At 36.4% G+C, this 20,396-nt stretch overlaps 1 protein-coding gene across 2 annotated transcripts in view; it reads right to left on the bottom strand.

Annotated features, from left to right (window-relative positions):
- IPO8 (importin 8) overlaps window positions 1–20,396 on the bottom strand; it is a 164,565-nt gene that overhangs the window by 30,368 nt on the left and 113,801 nt on the right. For both annotated transcript variants that reach the window (XM_043968290.1, XM_043968291.1), the window contains 4 exons: window positions 19,725–19,850; window positions 19,302–19,399; window positions 16,253–16,348; window positions 2,693–2,913 (listed from right to left, as the gene is read on the bottom strand). In XM_043968290.1, coding sequence (XP_043824225.1) covers window positions 2,693–2,913; window positions 16,253–16,348; window positions 19,302–19,399; window positions 19,725–19,850 — 541 coding nt within the window. The remainder of the gene's footprint in view (window positions 1–2,692; window positions 2,914–16,252; window positions 16,349–19,301; window positions 19,400–19,724; window positions 19,851–20,396) is intronic.

Genomic DNA, 20,396 nt, shown 5'->3' with positions numbered 1-20,396 from the left:
TCCTCCACACAGGAACCCTGAACTCTATCCTCAGAACTTCCTGGGCTCTAATAGATGACTTCTTGCCCAGATCCTGGCCTTCACTTTTCTTCAACACCAGCTCCAAATCATATAGTCCCACAGGTACCAATAAGCTCATCCTCCCTTTCCAGCTCTCCTTTATGTGGCATCTTGGCCCATCCCAAGGTAAGCTCTGTGAAGGCAGAGGCCATCTTTCATGCTTATATTTTATATACATGCTGCTTACCAGCACTTAACACTATTTAATAAGCAGATTATCTCATATAAATCAGTCATGGCTCCACTCTATATTCATGTGAGGGAAACAATTACATCAAAAAAGATTAAGTTACTGAAAAGTAATAAACATATGACTTGAGGTTTATTAGTGTGATGCAGTGGATTGATTTTTTTCAGTCTTTTTTTCATATGTTCCACAAAAGACACATCCATCAACTCTATCAAAGATTTTTGTTTTAGCATATTTTAATTCTGGCTTCAGCTCTTCCTCAAATTTATTCCTTTTCTCCAAACTCTTTTTTGCTCTTGTGAATTTCTTACCAATGTTAATTCTTAATTTCTTTAAGGATACCTTATATTAATTTGAGAACACTTTCTTATTCCAGGTGTTTTTCCTATTGCCTTAATTGTTTTAGCTGCTACATAGTATTTAAAAAAAAAAAAACTTCTGACACTTTTCTTTTGGAAAAAATTTGAGGGCTTGTTTTGGTGTGGCATTCTTAGATATTTTTCTTCTCACTGTTATCAAACATTGTATATGAGAAGCCAGTCTCCATTACCACCTCTCAAATCACTATTTTGACTGGAAAGTTCCATTTGTAATTCTTTAAAGACAAAACAAAAACAACCCTTAGTTCTGATTACAACCAAAAGAGAACAAAATGAAGGAATTTAAAGGCTTTGTACATAAGAGGTACTTAATAAATGTCTGCTAAATGAATGCAAAATCACAGGAATTAAAAAGCATTCTGAGAATTGTTAAAGCAAACCAGATGGGGCTATGGGAATTGTGGAAATTGAGTGAACCATACAGAATCCATCTTTTGACTCAATTCTAGATTTAGCTCAGTTCCTTTTCTATTCAATTGTGGATCTAGTGCAATTTTGTCTCATGTGAAAAGTTTATTCAATTATGGGAATTATCAGAAAACTTTATTGCAACTTTACTGAAACTAGCCCTGTATGGCTGGAAAGTGGGACCACTTCTACCTGTTGCTTAAAGACCTTTAACAAAGGACCTAGGTTATGCTCACCAGAAACCCAGGCAGTTCTGAAGAATGATGCAAGGAGTTTTCTCAAAATTATACATCTAAAGTAACCCCTGTGTCTTATCTGAAAACTGGCTTCATATTGGTCAATCTGTTACTGTTTTCTTGATTCTTTGATTGAATACAGAGACTTGGCAGAGAGTGGGACACCTTTTCCTGATTTCAGGGAACTGCACCTGTTCGCTCTCCCCCTCTCAACTTGGAAAGCCCCATATCTTTCCTCCAGTTAGAAATCAGATTACCTAATCTTGTATCCTAGCTTATATCCTGTTAATATTTTCTTTTAATGCATAAAAATCTATCTCAGAGTCCAATACCAAGATGAGGAAGCCTGTCCCCCATTTGTTATGCAAGTGGCATGCATTACTTAATAAAAATGACATGCTCAGAAGCTCAAATCTTTGTTTCCTCAGTTATTTCAGATTTCATTTGTCACAGCCTTAGTCACAAAACTGACAGTTAGCTTTACCAGCAATTTAATAAAACCTTTTGGAATTTCATTTCCTCTAACTGCAAGAAGAATAATTGTGAAAGAATCTTCTTAGCAAAATACTAAGGAAAAGAGCTTCAATGTTAAAGCTTCAATAATTCCATTCTAAAAATACTCAAGTAGATTTGGGTTCTCATCAATTTGGATATTCCTGCCAATAAAACACATCATAAACCTATCCATGACAGTTTATCATGTGCAATTCCTTTGTCATTTCCTCCCAGAAATTCACCACAGGAGTCCATCCCTGTGGTCCCAAAAGGCTTCTTTATTTTCATTAGCATTATGAAGATTCCAATGGAGCAGCTGGTCTGTCAACCAGTTACACTCACTCCTACCATATGACCAGCCCATCTATTTTTCCCATCTTCTTTTTCTACCATATAATTCCTTGATGCTTCTTGTCCTTTTAAATTTCTCATTTGTTATGTTGCAACATGTTCACAACTATTATGTATCTACCTCTCCATGCTGTCACTTAGATACTCAATTTCAATTCTTCAGACTATTGTATTCCATGTCTTGTAGTCATTCAACAATGATAATGCACCTGAGACTCTATCAGAAACCCTCTTTTCTCATATTTCTAAGGCTGGTCAGACATGAATACAGGGCTGGAGGTCTTAACAACAAGCCTCAAGTAATTAACTTTCCAGGTCTGTATTTTATTCTACTGAAAGGCTGGCTGGTACCTCCATTAGGCACCAACTCAATCCAGAATGCCTATAATTATAAATTTAATAAACCAAGAAGGGACTTAAATACTTGTAAAGGATTCCCATAACAGCAAATTTGTATGTTTAATAAATATTAATGATGCATTAACAGAAATGCAAATTATTTACTTGGCTATTATGCTTAGTAGTCAACAACATGCAAAAAATGCATAAAAATATAAAATAAGAAAACTTACCCCAGAAAACAATCAGTATCATTCATCCATTGATTTATAAACTGTGCAGTTATAGGTCCAGGGTTATGTGGAAAATGAAGGCGTTCTAAAGTATGCAAAAGCAGATCAGGATTGTAGTACAAGGCAGCAATAGCAACCTGAAGACACATGGTACGGAGTTCACTTGTTTTAACCCCTCTGGTTAATCTTTCCAACACAACTTCTACAAACAGTGGAATGCACTAAATACAAAGCAGAAAATAAAAGTTAACAGAGAATTTATTATAAATTCCTATTGCCTATAAAGAAATTAATAATAATGACAATGGCTGGCATTTATATAGCATTTGAATGTATATAAAGTCTTTATGTTGCCTCATTTGAACTTCACAATAACACTGTGAGGCAGGCAATAGCTATTACTTTGACCATTTTACAGATGAAGAAACTAAGGCTCAGAGAGATTAAGTGATTTGTCTATCACCCAAAGTCAGTAAAAGCAGGACAGGTAGGATTTCAACCTAAATCCTTCTAACTCCAAATCCCGCATTCCATCAATTATAGCATAATGTCTTTTTAAGAATAAATACTATCATACAGATATTATCTATTATGAAGCATATTTAACACTTTTAAATTTCTTGTATCATTTGCACATCTTTTGTTTCTCTATAAAATAGCCAGGGTTTATTTCACAATATTCATTTGACAAACAGAAAGCTGAGAAACAAAGAAGTGGTTTGCCTTAGATCAGGTATCTAATTATCTCCCCCCCTCCCCCCTCCCCCCTACCTAATTATCAACAGAACAATGACTTTTTTTTTGGTGGGGCAATGAGGGTTAAGTGACTTGCCCAAGGTCACATAGCTAGTAAGTGTCAAGTGTTTGAGGCTGGATTTGAACTCAGGTCCCTCTGAATCCAAGGCCAGTGCTTTATCCACTGCACCACCTAGCTGCAGCAGAACAATGACTTTTATACTCCAAATCACAATGAGTAACAAAAGTTACCTAAAACACAATAGGAAAGATAGACCAAAAAAAAGTATATGTAAAAAATGAATAAATATATAATGTTTATATAGCCACTTAATAGAAAGCAAAGATAAACAAATTTAGAAAGTTTCATGTTTTTAAGAATTAAATAGTAAACTGAAGGTAGGAGAGACACAAAGTAGAGTTAACAAAATTTTCAACTGAAATCAAATGAAAAGGGCTGTGATCAAAACAACTCAATAAAATAATGTTACTTTATAGAAAATTAACGTGCATTTGTTAAGCACCTACTATGTGTAAGGCATTGGGAGGTAGGATCCAAAGACAAAGTCTGCTATAGAATCAGACTAAGGCTCCTTCTTTTAGAAATATTAAGAAAGAAGTCTGAAGCTAGTCTGAAGTTTTTGGATTAACCTTAATGAGAAATGTTAACACTCTTTAACTGTCAATTCCAAAACAATTACCTGAACTAAATCCTTTTTTGCTCTAACCAAAAGCCTAACCACTTTCTTTGAGGAAACTGGGAAGAACTTTCTTTCCTTTTGACAGAATTAGGGCAGTGACCAGATAAAAGTAAAGGATCACTGATTAATTTACCAAATGGCAGTATCTTGTTTCCCCAGACACTAACCAGATTTAGGGTAATGATGTCTTTGGTCATTTCAGCTAATGGAACTATCTCAAGTTTACCTTTGACAAGCTGGAAAGGAGAATTTTTTTTTTAAAGAACAGTTGAAGAGAAGAGGCAGCTAGGTGGCACAGTGGATAGAGCACTGGCCCTGGATTCAAATGGACCTGAGTTCAAATCCAGCCTCAGACACTTGATACTTACTAGCTGTGTAACCTTGGGCAAGTCACTTAACCCTCATTGTGCCCCCCCCCAGAACCCCCCTCCCCAAGAAAAGAATTAGTTGAAGAGGCATTGAATGATTTTTGGAAAATTGTTCTCTAGGGGTATGCAGAAAGTTAAATAACTATTGTCCTCCATAATGATACAAACTTTTTTTTTTAAGTGAGGAAATTGGGGTTAAGTGACTTGCCCAGGGTCACACAGCTAGTAAGTGTTAAGTGTCTGAGGCTGGATTTGAACTCAGGTACTCCTGACTCCAGGGCTGGTACTCTATCCACTGTGCCACCTAGCTGCCCCATGATACAAACTCTTAACTGAACAAAACTTAACAAAAACTTAACTTTTAATTGAACACGACTTAACTTTTACTCTGAACTTTTCCTCAGTCTTGACTGTGGAATTTTGTATACAGACTAGTAATGCTGTAAACTCAAACTACATAAATGGCAATCTTTAGACCTCTTTCCCTAAGTGGAAATGTTAAGACTAAGTTTGATCTAAATTAACAAAAATTGTTTCTAGAAGGCTTATGCTTAGAATGCAGAGTATACAGTACTTTTTTTTTCTTCCATATTTCCCTCAAGTAGCTTATATTCTATGGGGGGGAAGAGTGTGTGTGGGTGTATATATATGTATGTATGTACATAAATATGTAATGATTTGCCAGTGAAGGTTTAATCCTCACAGTGATTTGCCTTTCAAAGAGATTTATATATATACACACATATACATACACATAAATGCATACTTACATTCATATAATCTATATCTAATACATATGTATTATGTATGTATCGGAATTCCTTAGGCAGTTGGATGTTGTACATCACATCCCTGTGGCAACTCCCGCGGCGGCACTGATGCCAAACTGTATTGGCTCTGCCTCTCCTTTGGATCCACCAATGTTGCGGAGAGGGAAAACCTGCTTCATGGGCAACAGCTTGTTTTCCATATTGATCTACCCAGGCCAGCGCCCTGGAGAGGACACTCCAGCTACTCCTCATGGGGTAGATACAACACAGGATGTGGCAGTTACCAGTTATAAGTCACTCAGGAGCTGCGGCTCCTGTATCGGACTGCACAGCCACATTGTGGCCTGTGGCTCTTCAAGGCGCTGATCCATGGTCATCTGCGACTGGTGGAGGCCTACCTACCTATGTATGTATCATCTATCTATCTATCTATCTATCTATCTATCTATCTATCTATCTATCTATCTATCTATCTATCTATCTATCTCTATCTACACACCTACTGCCAAACCAACATGTAAAATTTTAGGAACTCAGTTTTCTTCCAAGAATGACTGAGGAGCTAGTACTACATGAAACTGAAGTCGTCTAGATGGCTGAAGAACCAGAAGGGTTGATGATGCAATGAAGGTTGAGCCATAATTTAGCATGCATACAAAAGGTTTGAACAGGATCTTGCTCTTCACTGGCATCTTTCAACTGAGGATTGCTATGAGCAGCTAGGTTGGGTGAGGACAACAGGCCCTAACTCCAACCTGGCCACCATGTGTCCATGAAAGTATAACATCAGTAGTTGAATTTGTTGAGGAGAATTCTGCCTGACCCAGATAACAAACCAAGTCCCACCAGGAGGTAGCCCAAATAGGCAAGTGAGCAAGTTGTTCATTGCCCATAAGTGAAGTCATTGAGAGTCTGCAAAGAAGAGGATTCCCAGAGCGAGAAATTCAGTTTTCTAGAAGAAATCTTCAAACCTTTGTGCTTTATGCTTGAGCCCACTCTCCCTAGGGACCAGAAAGTACCACTGGCTTAGGGGGATATTTTTGTAACTTCTGTCTTTGCTATACTTTCTCAGGAAACAATCCTTTGTAAAGTAAACTGATATCAAGTAATTAAGCACTACTGGGGAAGTACACTAGATGAGGTCTCATAAATCTCATTAGAAGCAACAATCTATCAGGGTTACTAGAAGGACAAATAATCATCGCTCTCTGGGAATCCAACCCGCTAGTGTGAATTTGGATTGGGAGAGTGAGCAGGGGAGGGGAGAAGACTACTACAAATACAGAATAATTTTAGGAAGGCACTGGAGCCTAGAAGGATTAGGAAAAGCCCCTCAAAGTCAGTATGTCCAAAACAGGATTCATTATCTTTCCCTACAAACTCAGCCCTCTTCCAAACTTTTCTGTTTCTTTTGAGGGTATCACCATCATACCAGTGGCCCATATTTGCAAATGAGGTGCCATATACAAATTTTGAAAGGCTTTAAATGCCAGAGTTGCATGTATTTGATAGTCAACAGGGACTTCTTGGGTGTTTTTGAGTAGTGGCATGCCAAAGTCAGACCTGAGCTTAAGGAATATCAATTTGGTAAATTTATGGAAAGGAAAAGAGACAAAAATGTAGGCTATTACAATGGTCCATGCTCTATCCTACAGCTATCTAAACATCTTTTCTAAGTATTTTTTATGGCTCTATGTCCATGTCTTGCCTACTAACCATGAAAATCCCCAAAGGTTCTATCCAAAACCCTCTTTTCTTTTCCTTCTACATTATGTCATTTGATGATCTATAAACTCCCATGGTTTTGATTATCATACCTATGCAAAAGATTCCCAGATTATCACATATTCAACGCTAGTCTTTCTTCTGAGCTAGTCATGTATCTCTGATAACTTTTTGAATATCTCAGATAGGATATCCCTTAGGCTAAAACTAAAACAAAAACATGTCTAAAACAGAGTTCATCTTTCCCTACAAATTTTCCCTACTTCTGAACTTCCCTATTACTTTCAAAAATATTGCCATTCCAATAATACAGGACAATTCTGAAGGATTTATGAAGGATGCTATCCATTCCCAGAGAAGGATTTATGAAGGATGCTATCCATTCCCAGAGAAAGAACTGATGATGTTTGAATACAGATTGAAGCATAATTTTTTTTACTTTATTTTTCTTGAGGTTATTTGATCCATTTTCTTTCACAACCTGACTAATGTAGAAATGTTTTGCATGACTACACATGTATAGCTTATATTGAATTGCTTGCCTTCATAAAGGTGGGGGAGGGAAGCAGAGGGAAGGAAGAGAATTAGGAACACAAAAGTTTTGAAAATGTATGTTGGAGGTTGTTTTTACATGTAATTGGTAAAAAAAGAAAATTCTAAATAAACAACAAGAAAGAGCATTGCCATTCTCCCAGTCACCAAAGCTTAAAACCAGTGCCATATTTGATTCCTCACTCTCAAGCCACATAAACAATGTCATCAAATCTTGCCATTTCTACCTTCATAAAAATCTGATGAATAAAAAATTCCTCTTTCTTCTACTCATACAGTCACAACTCTAGTTTATACCTTATCACATCTTGATTAGACTAATGCAATGGTTTTGAGTGGCTTCGTTGTCTCAAGTCTCTCTCTACTCTAATCCATCCTCCATTAAGCTGCCAAGGTGCCTTTCTCTTTCAGATAACTTCATTTACACTGTGTGTCTACATCTACATTGATATCTATCTATATCTTTTATGTACTGCTTGTGCCAATTAGTGTGAATAATAAATCCTCTGAAGTGACTAATGAGTCCCATTATTCAAAGTCATGCTGTATATTTCCACTGGGCTGGAAACAAAAACAATATTTTACATAATTTAAATTTTTAATAGTGTGAATTCAAATACCTGAGATGATTTCACAAAATTCATTAATCTCACTAGTGGGAACCTAGCTGTCCTACTATTTACATGTTGTTTTCCCTAACAGAATGTAAGGTTCCCAAAGGTTCTGTCCTAAGCGCTCTTTTCCTTCTATACCCATTTCACTTGATGATCTCATCCATAGATTCAATGACCATCTCTTTGCAAAGGATTCCTAAAACATCATATATCCACCCCTACTCTTTCTCCTGAGCTATAGTCACACATCTCTAATAGCTTTTTGAAAACCTGGCAGAAATGATAAATATTCTTTTGGAGATAATTCAGTTTGAGGTGACTATGAGATATCCAGTAGGCAATGTCCAATACACAAGGTGATATGGGACAGGACCTCAAGAGAGATGATGTTTAGAAGTATAGAAAAAGAATATAATAAACTATTCCAACACAAATCCTTTCATTTATTAACAACATGAAAGTGTTAGGAAGTAATTTTATTGACAGTTATTGTCTTTTACCTACCTCTCTGAATGCCTAATCCAAACAAGACATTTAATGAAACACTACTAATGAAAATATGTACTTTAGATGAGGAAAAAAAAGAGGGGAGAAAAAAAGACAACTATCTGCAACTGAAATCAAATTTTTTCGTAACCTGGGAAAATTTCTTATATGCTTAAAAAAACAATCTGACAGAAGAAAATGTAAATATTTTAAGATGAAGAACTTCCGTATTGTTTAAAAAAAACATGTTTTATCCTGTGCGATTAAAACTTATGCTAGGGGACAGCTAGGTGGTGCAGTGGATAAAGCATCTGCCCTGGATTCAGGAGGACCTGAGTTCAAATCTGACCTCAGACACTTGACACTTACTAGCTGTGTGACCCTGGGCAAGTCACTTAACCCTCACTGCCCCACAAAAACCAAAACCAAAACCAAAACCAAAACCAAAAAACTTATGCTTAAAGCTCTCCATAACCTGACCCCTCTACCATTTTGGTCTTCTCACACTTTATATGCCACTCCATAATGTACTCTGTATCCTTCCATTCTATGCCTGGAACTCTCTTCTTTGAGGGTTAAGTGACTTGCCCAGGGTCACACAGCTAGTAAGTGTCAAATGTCTGAGGCCCTTGAACTCAGGTCCTCCTGAATCCAGGACCAGTGCTCTATCCACTGTGCCACATAGCTGCCCCTTTGAATTCTCTTCTAATCTCTGCATCCTGGCTTCCCTGGTCTTCCTTTAAGTCTCAGCTAAAGTGTCTACTTTCAGGAAGAAGGCTTTGCTTTCCAAATCCCCCTTAATGCAAGGGCCTCCTCTCTGCTGATTACCTATTTGTTCCATCAATATGCTGTTTGTACTTAGTTGTTTGTATAATGTCTCCCCATTAGACTGTAAGCTCTTTAAGAGTAGGGCCTCCTTTGCCTTTCTTTGTATCCTCAGTGCTTAGCACAGTGCTTGACACATAGTAGGTGCTTAATATATGCTAGTTGACTAATCATTTTTTGAAGCTTTGTCCATGTGGTAGGCATGAGGTGAAACCTCAGAATTGTTTTAACTTGTATTTTTCTCATTATTAGTGATCTGAACAGTCTCTCATATGAATGCAATAATTCTTTTAGAAAATATTTACATCTTATGCCCACTCTTCTATTGGGGAATAGCATCATTTATTCTTTTTTTTTGTTGTTTGGACCATTTTGTGTGTGTGTGTGGGGGGGGGAATGAGAGTTAAGTGACTTGCCCAAGATCACACAGCTAGTATGTCAAGTGTCTGAGGCCAGATTTGAACTCAGGTCCTCCTGAATCCAGGGCTAGTGCTTTATCCACTGTGCCACCTAGCTGCCCCACATCATTTATTCTTCCAAGAAGGCTTTTTGTTCTTGAGATGAGTTTCTCTTGAGGCTTCATATGTAGGCAATTTGAGAGTATTGTCCTCATCTGAGTTTGTGTTTGTCTCTTCCCTATCGACACAGAAGCTCTCAATGGTGAGAGTTCTTTTTTGTTTCTTGCTCATATTGCAGCATATTATTTTTTTTAAAGTTGAGGTTCACTCCTTGGGCACCAGGGTCACTGTTTCAAGCTTCTTATGCTGGGAGATAGGGACTGTGTCACTGGCTTTCTGCTCTGAGGCCTCTATGGCTTGCGGATTTCTCACTGCCCTGGGTTTACTCCTGGGTGCGCGCTGGGATGGTCAGGCCTGGTCACACCCGTCCTGTGGGTGGCCCCCTAGCTGGCAGCCTGCCCTCTCAGCTAGTGCTGGTGGATCTCACCACTGGCCTACTGTGCCACTAGCCCACCAAGCCTGACTGACTTGCCCCGACCCCCTCCACACTGCACTGTGCTAAGGTGCACTGTGCTTCCCTCCCATCACCCCAGCCCAAGTGAAACTGACCTTTCCTGAAGTCTTTTAAATTATCTCTGTTTGGAAGATTGTGATCCTCTTTCTTTTTGTAGGTTTTGTAGTTTCAGAATCAGTTTAGAGGCTTGATTTAATGTTGTTTCCCATAAAGGGAAATTTGGAAGAGCTCAGATAGCTTACTGGCTTCTCGCCGCCATCTTGGCTCCACCCCCTGCATCATTTAATCTTTAGGACAACAATTAAAATCTCGAAGTCTGAATCATGTCAATATTTCCCTCACTGATTATAATATAAACAATTAATTACATATCTGAATTTGAATTCTTCATACCTTCTTTATATATGATCTTTTTTTTGTAAAGTTAACCTATGATGCTGAAAAATAAATATATTCTCTTAAATTTTCCATTCAAAAGGATAGCCAAGGGGGCAGCTAGGTGGCACAGTGGATAGAGCACCGGCCCTGGAGTCAGGAGTACCTGAGTTCAAATCCGGCCTCAGACACTTAACACTTACTAGCTGTGTGACCCTGGGCAAGTCACTTAACCCCAATTGCCTCACTAAAAAAAAAAAAAAAAAAAGGATAGCCAAAAGGCTGTCCTAACTACTTATTCTAATATTATGTTCAGATCCTTAATTTCTTTATGGTTTATCAATTTGTGAGATTTGTTTAAATCTAAAATGAAGTATTCAATTGCTGCTTTCTATCTGGGTCCCTTTAAAAATCAATTATCTTTTCCTTTAAATATAATTTAAGATTATGATATTCAGTATACATATTTATTATTTATAACTTCAGTATCTATAGGGCCTCCAAGTATAATGTAGTTTCCCTGCTTGTTCTCTCAACCATATCTATTTTTACTGTTGCTTTATCTGAGATAATAACTATTCCTACTCTTTTGACTCCTATACCTTATTTCAATTCACTGTAAATTCTTGTGTTTCAAGTATGTTATTTGTATAAAGAAAACTGAGATGTTTTCTAATCCATCATAATCCTCTGTTTTATTGTTGTTTATCCTATTCATAGTCACAGTTATGACGGTTAGCTGGTTTTTTTCCTTCAAATCTTGCTATATTTTTTCTCTTGAAAAAAAAATCAGCATTAGCTATCTATGTTTTATATTGCTTGGAACAATCCAATTTGTATCCTCCTTTCCAGTTCAGGCATAAATTACAGGCTCTTCCACAATTATACCCCGTAGCCTTCTCTCCCTGAAAGATCTTTCTGCCTCTGTGACCCCTTCTTTTAAGTGGTCAGGTCCTCCCAGTTATTACATTTTAAGAAAGTGCACACTGCTCTCTCAGCTTCATTCCTAACTCCTTGTACTTCTTTTTCTAAAGACCCTCCCCCCCCCCCAAACTGGTACCTTTCTCTTCCCCTTACTTTTGTTTTTTAGTGAGGCAACTGGGGTTAAGTGAATTTCCCAGGGTCACACAGCTAGTTAAGTGTTAAGTGTCTGAGGCCAGATTTGAACTCAGGTCCTCCTGACTCCAGGGCTGGTGCTCTATCCACTGCACCACCTAGCTGCCCCTTCCCCTTACTTTTCATCTTCCTTTATGTGTTGTCTTCCCTAAGTAGAATGTAAGTTTTATGAGGCTATCGCCTATATGTCTTTGCTTATGTTTGTATTCTCAGTATTTAGCACAGTGCCTGCCAAATAGTAGGCAACTAATGTTTGCTGACTTGACTCCTCTCTTTTTTGTGTGATCAGCCCAGTAGCCAGGAGTAATTGTTGTTGCTTAAGAATACCTCCTCTTGGACCATACTTTTTGATTTGGACAGTCTTTTTCTTCCTCCTGAGGTTATGGGTACTTACTACTATAAATATTACTACCATGATATGAAAAAAGGGAAATTTATGAGATTTCCTCTCCCTCTCTCTGAATAGCCCAATTTCATAAAATATTAAATTTCTTCCCTTACCCTATTTAGTATCTAAGTCCTGAATCAATCCTTCAGTCCTTTAGAACTATTCAACCCAGTTTTTTTTTACTTTCTTTTTGTCCACTGTATTTGCATTTCAAAGACATATCCAACTGTAGTTATCTCAAATGAAATACATGGAAGTCATCAATTCTGTTAAAAAATAATCTCCATGGGGGCAGCTAGGTGACATAGTGGATAAAGGATCAGCCCTGGATTCAGGAGGACCTGAGTTCAAATCCGGTCTCAGACACTTGACACTTATTACTAATTGTGTAACCCTGGGCAAGTCACTTAATCCTCATTGCCCCACAAAATAATAATGATAATAATACTAATCTCCATTCCCCCATCGCTTAAACCCACACACACACACCCCACCCCAGAGGAAATATACTTAACTTTGAAAAACAAATACACTATTCAGTATAAGCATTTTCCTTCGCTTTCTAATTCTCCTTCCACATATTTTTTATACTATATAGCCCTGGATAATTCTGATTGAAGATCCTTGATCTCCCTCACTCAAGTCTCACTATATTAATCTATTCTCCAAAATGCTACCAAAGTGATTTTCCTTAAGCCCAAATCTGACCAGGTCACTACCATAACAATAAATTTTAGTAGCTTCCTACTGCCTCTATAATCAAATATAAATTCCTCTGTTTAATTTTTAAAGCCCTTGTAATCTGTCTCCAACCTATTTTTCTAGACTTACTATACATTATTCTTCCTCCTACACTCTGCAATCCAGTGAAATGGGCTTTCTCTATTCTTCATACATATAACTTAATTTCCCACCTCCTTGATATTTCCACCATCAATCCTTTATGCCTGGGATGAACTCAATCCTTACCTGCTTGTCTCTGTTTCCCAGCACCCTGCTTCTGTTCATTTCTTCCTTTCTTTCTTTTTTTTTTTTTTTGGTCATTCATTTCGGGCAGCTAGGTGGCATAGTGGATAAAGCACCAGCCTTGGATTCAGGAGGACCTGAGTTCAAATCCAGCCTCAGACACTTGACACTTACTAGTTGTGTGACCCTGGGCAAGTCACTTAACCCTCATTGCCCCCGCCAAAAAATTAATTTAAAAAAATTTTAAATGCAGCAAGGATAATCTTTTTTTTAGCTTTTGCCAAAAGACAAGGTAACATCACATCTTCAAATCCACAAATTGAGTGGGGAAAAAAAACAACAACTTTGTAATACATCTCATAATCAAGCAAAACCAATTCCCCTTATTGACTGTGTCCAAAAATGTATATCTTTCTGTACCTTGAGGTTTTTTATGATTTCTTGAAATATGGCATCCAAGTTTTTTGCATGTAATCACAATTTTCAGGGTCTAATAATTCTTTGTCTCCATTTTATTTTATACTCTTAAAAATATTTTACTTTTTCCAATTACATGTCAAAGCAATTTTTAACATTCATATTTAAATTTTTTGAGTCCCAAATTCTCTTCTTCTCTTCTCTCCTTCCATTACTGGGAAGGCTCTATCTAAAAGTCACTCTCCCTATCTTCCAGGTCAGAATTTTCTATAATAGGTGTCCAACATGTTCTTCCAATTTTTTCGGGCTTTTTCACTTTGTACTAATATTTCTTGTTGTATCATAGAATCTGAGTTCTTTTGACCTCATTCTATTTTTCAGGGAGTTCACTTCTCTTCCACTTTCTGTTCTAAATGTTCTAAATTCTCCGTCTGGTTTTTTCCTCAAGAGCTCTAATTTAATTTTAAATTTCTTGCTTTATTTCTTCTATCCATTCTTGGCATTTTTATAACCAAGCCCTTTTTCTCCATAGCTCTTTCTCTATTTATTATAAAGTTATTTTGTTAGGCTTCTTTTAACCTACATTTTCCTCACTGTGTACTTAGTGTTTAGACTCAGGTCTCTAAACTCATTTTTTTTTTTTGGAGACTGTGTTAGGACCACCTTCTTATTCTCTTGGATGGGGGTAGCCCTGGTCTTATCTCCTCTGCAGCATGAAGGTTACTAATATTGTCTTGTCAATGTTCTTGATAAAGCAATTGGTTCCTGATCCCCTTAGTCCCCACTCTCCTTCAATCCTTGTCCTAATTCTACCCTAGCAATAAGCTAGGGTAGAATTAGGACAAGGCCCCACCCTCTGTATCAATCTCTGATTTCTGCATACATGTTCTAGCAACCTAAAATGAGTGTTGGGCGAGGTTACTCTCCTTGAGGAATCACCAGCTGGAAGCTGGTTTTATACCCTGTCACAACTCTTTCAAGGCCATAAGTATGACAGAGGAAATCATCCTGGATTCAGGCCTAACAAAGGGCTCTGAGACTTCTTTTTCTGTTCTCTGCTTATGTTTTCCTGTTGTGTACTACAACACAAGCACTATCAAAGATCATTCTGGTTTTCCCACCTTTTGGAGGACCCTCAGGGCACAGAGGTGCTCCACTACCTCCATCTCCCTTAGTAATCACCTGTTTGGAGTTGGCTTCCTCTCCTGCTATAACTCTGACAATATATCGAAAATTAAACTGACTTCTCAGTTCTTGGAGAGCCACAGATATGCAAGAATGGTCCAGGTCCCTTCTCCTTGCATCCTGCCTCTTGCATAGCACTCCTAATTCTTCAGGCCCCATTTGCCAGAGAACACATTGGCTTGAGTACCTACTCTCCCAGGCCCTGACAGATTTCTCACCATCTTCTTCAGCAATAATCCTAGCTTATGTGAAGATTCTAATGCTTCCTTTTGGTTTTATTAATCACTATTTCTTCTGGTGCCTTTTAAAAAAATTCTTGCTGGAGAGTTCCTATGTAGAGGTAGTCTCAGGTGTAACTTTTCAGTGTCATCTTTGCTAAAAATCCTTTGTCCCTCCAGATAAATTGTAAACCCCCTGAGATCATGACCTATCTTATAAGTCTTTAATTCCTGTAGAGTCCAGCAAAATACTTTGTACACAGAAGAAGCTCAATAAATATTTACTCAATGAATATTTATTTGATGAGATCTAATAAAAGTTTTCAATACTGGCTCACAATTCAAGTCAAACAGGTAATTTCAAAAGAGAATCAAAAATAGCATTTATTGTGGGAATTTGAAATACAGGAACCAATGGAAGATGGAAAAGTGAATGGAGGGTTACATTGCAATTCCATATAACAAAAATAATAGCAGATCAAATTCTCTTGTTGAAACTGGGAAGTTTATCTAAGATGTCTTAAAAAGTGAGCAATATGGTGCAATGAGGTAGCACCATGGATAGAGGACCAGCCCTAGAGTCAGGGGAAACTGACTTCAAATCCAGCCTCAGACACTTACTAGCTGTGGCACTGTGAACAAGTCAGTTAACCCTGAATGCCTTAAAAAAAAAAAGTGAGCAATCAATAAGTAAGAAGTCAAGAATGTTTTTGAAAGTGGTCATGAAGGATGTGTTAAGAATAGGAACTATTTTCAATTCAACCTAGAAAATGAGATATTAAGATAAAACTGATAAAGGAAAGATCAGGTGAAGAATGTAAAGACTAAAAATATTGAATATGAAGAATATATACTTTTTATAAGAAACCTAGATCAAAAGAATCAATATTTTAATGTCCTCTACAGTGTTTCATTAATAACTATTGAAAAGCATTATACAATTCTTCATCTATCCTTTCCTGACTAGAGTATAATAAAATATTCCAAAATAACCATAAGTGTTTTTAACCCTATATTGAACAGGATTTGCTACCAGTTGACCCAAAGCATAGAACACCTTTTCTGTTACTTTTAAAAAGCAAATATCTGTTAAGTGCATGATTTTATATACAAACAATAAAAAGGCTGCTTTCATAACATTAATTACCTGATCAATTCCTCTTCCTCTGCACTGAAGAACAATTACTTCTAACAGTTTGGCTGCATGACATTCTGCATCTTCTCCTGCATCTCCAGTCAATACCTATAATTATTTGCTACAAATTAGCATATCAATAGTTAATGTGACATTTCAATTAAAACTTGCTTTGAAACTAAAACCATTGCTTTGCTACTCTTTAAAGTTTACCTTTCAACCAAAGGAAGGAGGAAAAAAATGTACTTCTTTTCTTTTTTGATTCTACATAATCACACAAAATATTAATTGACATTTTATATAGCAAATTATATACATTATCTGATCTGATTTTCACAACAAATCTGTGACGTGGGCAGGGCAAATTATCTTAATCTTATTATTTAGATAAGGAAATTTAGGTTTTAGAAAGGTTTAAATGATTTATCCTTGATCATGAAAAGGCTGTGATTCAAACCCAGGTCTTCTCATTCCAATGCTCTATTGCAGCTGCTTAACCCAGAAAAATATAGTAATCCTCTAGTCACACAGATCAGGAAATGACATACAAGCAAATTTTCCAAATGACTAGCACCAAAACTTCTATTTTAATCATTTTTATGGAATCATTTCTAAGATATACTGTATTATTAATTAAAATTCAATTATCTTGAGTTACAAATGATGAGTTATAAAAACAAATTTTTGTACAGAGCAGTAATATAAATATGGTTATTGAAGGTAGCAGAGCTTAGTTTGCTTTATTTTTCCAAGCAATTGTGCTTTCTAGTCAATATTTTTGCTCACCTTCCTTGCTTGCTAGGTCTATAACCTAAGAAGAATTCAAGATAACCAAGAGATCAAAGAATTCAGGGTAACACAGAGATCACGGAATTACATAGTCTAATACCCTCATCCATTTCATAGATGAAAGAGCAGGTCACATAAGCTAGTTAGTTGCAAACCCAGAATTAGAACTAGAACTTGGCTTCTGATTTGCAGTTCAATTACTGATCAATCAACAAGTATGTATGTATGTATGCATGTATTAATTAATTTATTTATTTATTTATTTATTTTAGTGAGGCAATTGGGGTTAAGTGACTTGCCCAGGGTCACACAGCTAGTAAGTGTTAAGTGTCTGAGGCCGGATTTGAACTCAGGTACTGCTGACTCCAGGGCCAGTGCTCTATCCACTGCGCCACCTAGCTGCCCCAACAAGTATTTATTAATCACCTACCAGGTATCTGGTACCATGATAGGTAATGAGAATTCAAAAACAAAACTAAAACACTCTCTGTCCTCAAAAAGTTTACATTGTATCAGGGTAGACAACATGTACAAAAGTATATAAAAATATATACAAAATAAAGGTAAGCAGTGAGTGGGGAAGAGTGGCACTAGTACCAGAGGTCTAAAAAGACTTTCATGTAGAAAATGAAAGTTGGCTGGCAGAGTGTTGAAGGAAACAAAGAATACTAAAAAGCAGAGTTGAGGGGAGAGTACATTCCAGGAAAGAGGAACATCCTGTGCAAAGGCAGAGATGGGAGAAGGAATGCTTAGTGTAAAAAACAACAAAAGGCTTGTTAGAAGATAGAGTGAAGCAGAATAATGTAAAATAAGCTGGAAAAGAAGACAGGAGCCAGATTGAGAAGAACTTTAAATGCCAGAAGAAAGAGTTTATATTTGATCTTAAACTAATAAGGCACTGTAGTTTATAAGCAGAGGAGTCACATGGCTAAGACCTACATTTAAGCAGTTATCACTTCAGGGAAGGTAAGGTTGGAATGGAAAGAGATGAGGCAGTGAGACCAATCTGGAGACTATTTTACTAGTACAAAAAAGAGGCAATGACAATATGAATTAACTTATTGACTGTGTGATTAGCAATAAGGTGTCAGATATGAGAGAGTCTATAAAGACAGAATCAACTAATTGTATGAATGGGGTCAAGGAGAGTGAGAAGTCAAGGATGACACCAAGGGTTCAATCTGGGTCACTAAAAAGGAATACTTAGAAATAAGTAAGTTCAGGGAAAGATATATTCTGGTTTTGATATGTTTAGTTTTAGATGCACTGGAGATATATATTTTGAAATCCTCAATAGGTGATACAGGATCTATGATACAAGACAGAAGATAGAGATCTGGGAGGCATATATGGAAGGATGATCACTAAATACATGGAACATTGATGAGGTCCCAAAGAGGAAAAAAAAAGGGTAGAGAGGTTATTTTTGAGTGTACTGTTCTATGTGCAATTTTAAATAAATAGCTCTTGATTCACACCTCTTTACAGAGTTAAGTCTCAGTCTCCTGAATATTTAGAATGGTTACAGTAATTAAAACTCATCTCTAATCTGCAAGTGCATTGTATTATATATGTGTATGCATATTTTGTACTATAATTTATACACATATATGCATGCATACACATGCATATATGAAAAATATGTACATACATTTACATAGAATATAATCAGAGAAGCAAAAGTTGCTGCAATGGTTCTAAGAAGAGCCTACTAGAGAACCAAGTGGAAATACAAACTATACAACCGGAGACAATGTGGATACAATCTTTTATAAATTAGCATTACCTTATCATCTTACCATACACATAGTTCTTTAACTGTTTAGTAATTTCTGCCTCACCCTGTAAACACTTATATATCACATTTCTTTTCAATTCAGACAGACTTAATTTTTGAAAAAAATTCATCCATGACTTTGAAACTACAATGATAGTTATAGTTGATTTTTACTTGGTTATGTTGCTAAGAATCGCAAGATATTTAACTTTTAAATACTACCTGCTTATTATGAAAGAAATCACTCTAAATACTAAAAAGTACTATCAATATGAATTTTCCAAATTATGAAAACAAATAATGTCTTATGATTTGAAGTTACAAGTTGATGAATATGTGACTGAACTATATAAATTGCCAATGCTAAGGATATTTTAAAATAAATATATTTGGGGAAGAAAAGTTTGGAAAGATTAATAAGGAGCACATTTGCCGATAATCAATTATACATTGGACACTATAATTAATACAAAAGATAAGGAAGAGCATTCTTACCTTTCTACACATTGTATAAATTATCTCTAAATGCTTAGGATTGGATAATAAAGTAACCGTATCTATAGTAACATAATTGTGCAGGAGAGGCATCATGTCTAAAAAAAAAGGATATGTCAAAGTCTGCATTAGAATAAAATATCAAGAAAATAAATATTTCCATAGATAATACCCTCTCATTATTACCTTTCCTTGGAATCATATCATTTTAAACTTGGAAGGAGACTTAGAAATAATCTTCTATACATACTACTTCTAAAGCTCACCAAACCTTTTGCCAACAGAAAAAATGAGGGGTTTGTGATCAGTTACTAGAAGGAATTATATTTTTTGTCTTTGTTTTGTTTCTTTGAATTGCTGTTTGGACTTTACATATATAGGAATATTAAATTACAAAATAGCAGCAGGAAAAAGTGGCTTTACCTGCAAAGTATTCAAAGCAATCCTGCTGAAAAACTTCAAACAATATACCTAACAGCTGCCACATTTGAGGTGAAATCATCTGGCAAGTCAAACTATATGCCAATGAAAGAATTTCTTCATAAAATTCTGGAAGGAAAAAAATATGATTAGAAAATTTTAAAACAGCAAAAGCCAAATTATTAAAACAACACCAGAGAATTCAGGGAATATAACATTAATCCAACTACCCAAGTCTTCACCCATGCAATATCTGTGAGTATTTCATCTTGTAATTCACTCAAGTTTACTCCTTTGGTTCTACAATCAACAATTTCTACAGTGCCCTTTATTTTGAAAGGATGTAATCCATAATAGCTAAGTTTCTGTTTTTACTTTTATTTTACTAGCAAGACTTAAAAAATTAAGTACATATTGTGCTGTAAGAAATGATGAGCAGGCAGATTTCAGAAAAACCTGGAAAGACTTAGGTGGACTGATGCTGAGTGAAGTGAGCAGAACCGGGGGAATATTGTACACAGTAACGGCAACACTGTGATGATCAGCTGTGATAGACTTGGCTCTTCTCAGCAGTGCAATGATCTAAGACAATTCCAAAGAATTCGTGATGGAAAATGTTCTCCACATCCAGAAAAAAAGAACTGTGGATTCTGAATGCAGATTGAACCATACTGT

The sequence above is a fragment of the Dromiciops gliroides genome, chromosome 5 (genome assembly GCF_019393635.1).
Source record: "Dromiciops gliroides isolate mDroGli1 chromosome 5, mDroGli1.pri, whole genome shotgun sequence".
In the NCBI taxonomy this organism is placed as follows: Eukaryota; Metazoa; Chordata; class Mammalia; order Microbiotheria; family Microbiotheriidae; genus Dromiciops; species Dromiciops gliroides.
Note: the sequence above shows the minus strand (reverse complement) of the source record. Positions and strands in the feature narration are given on the sequence as shown.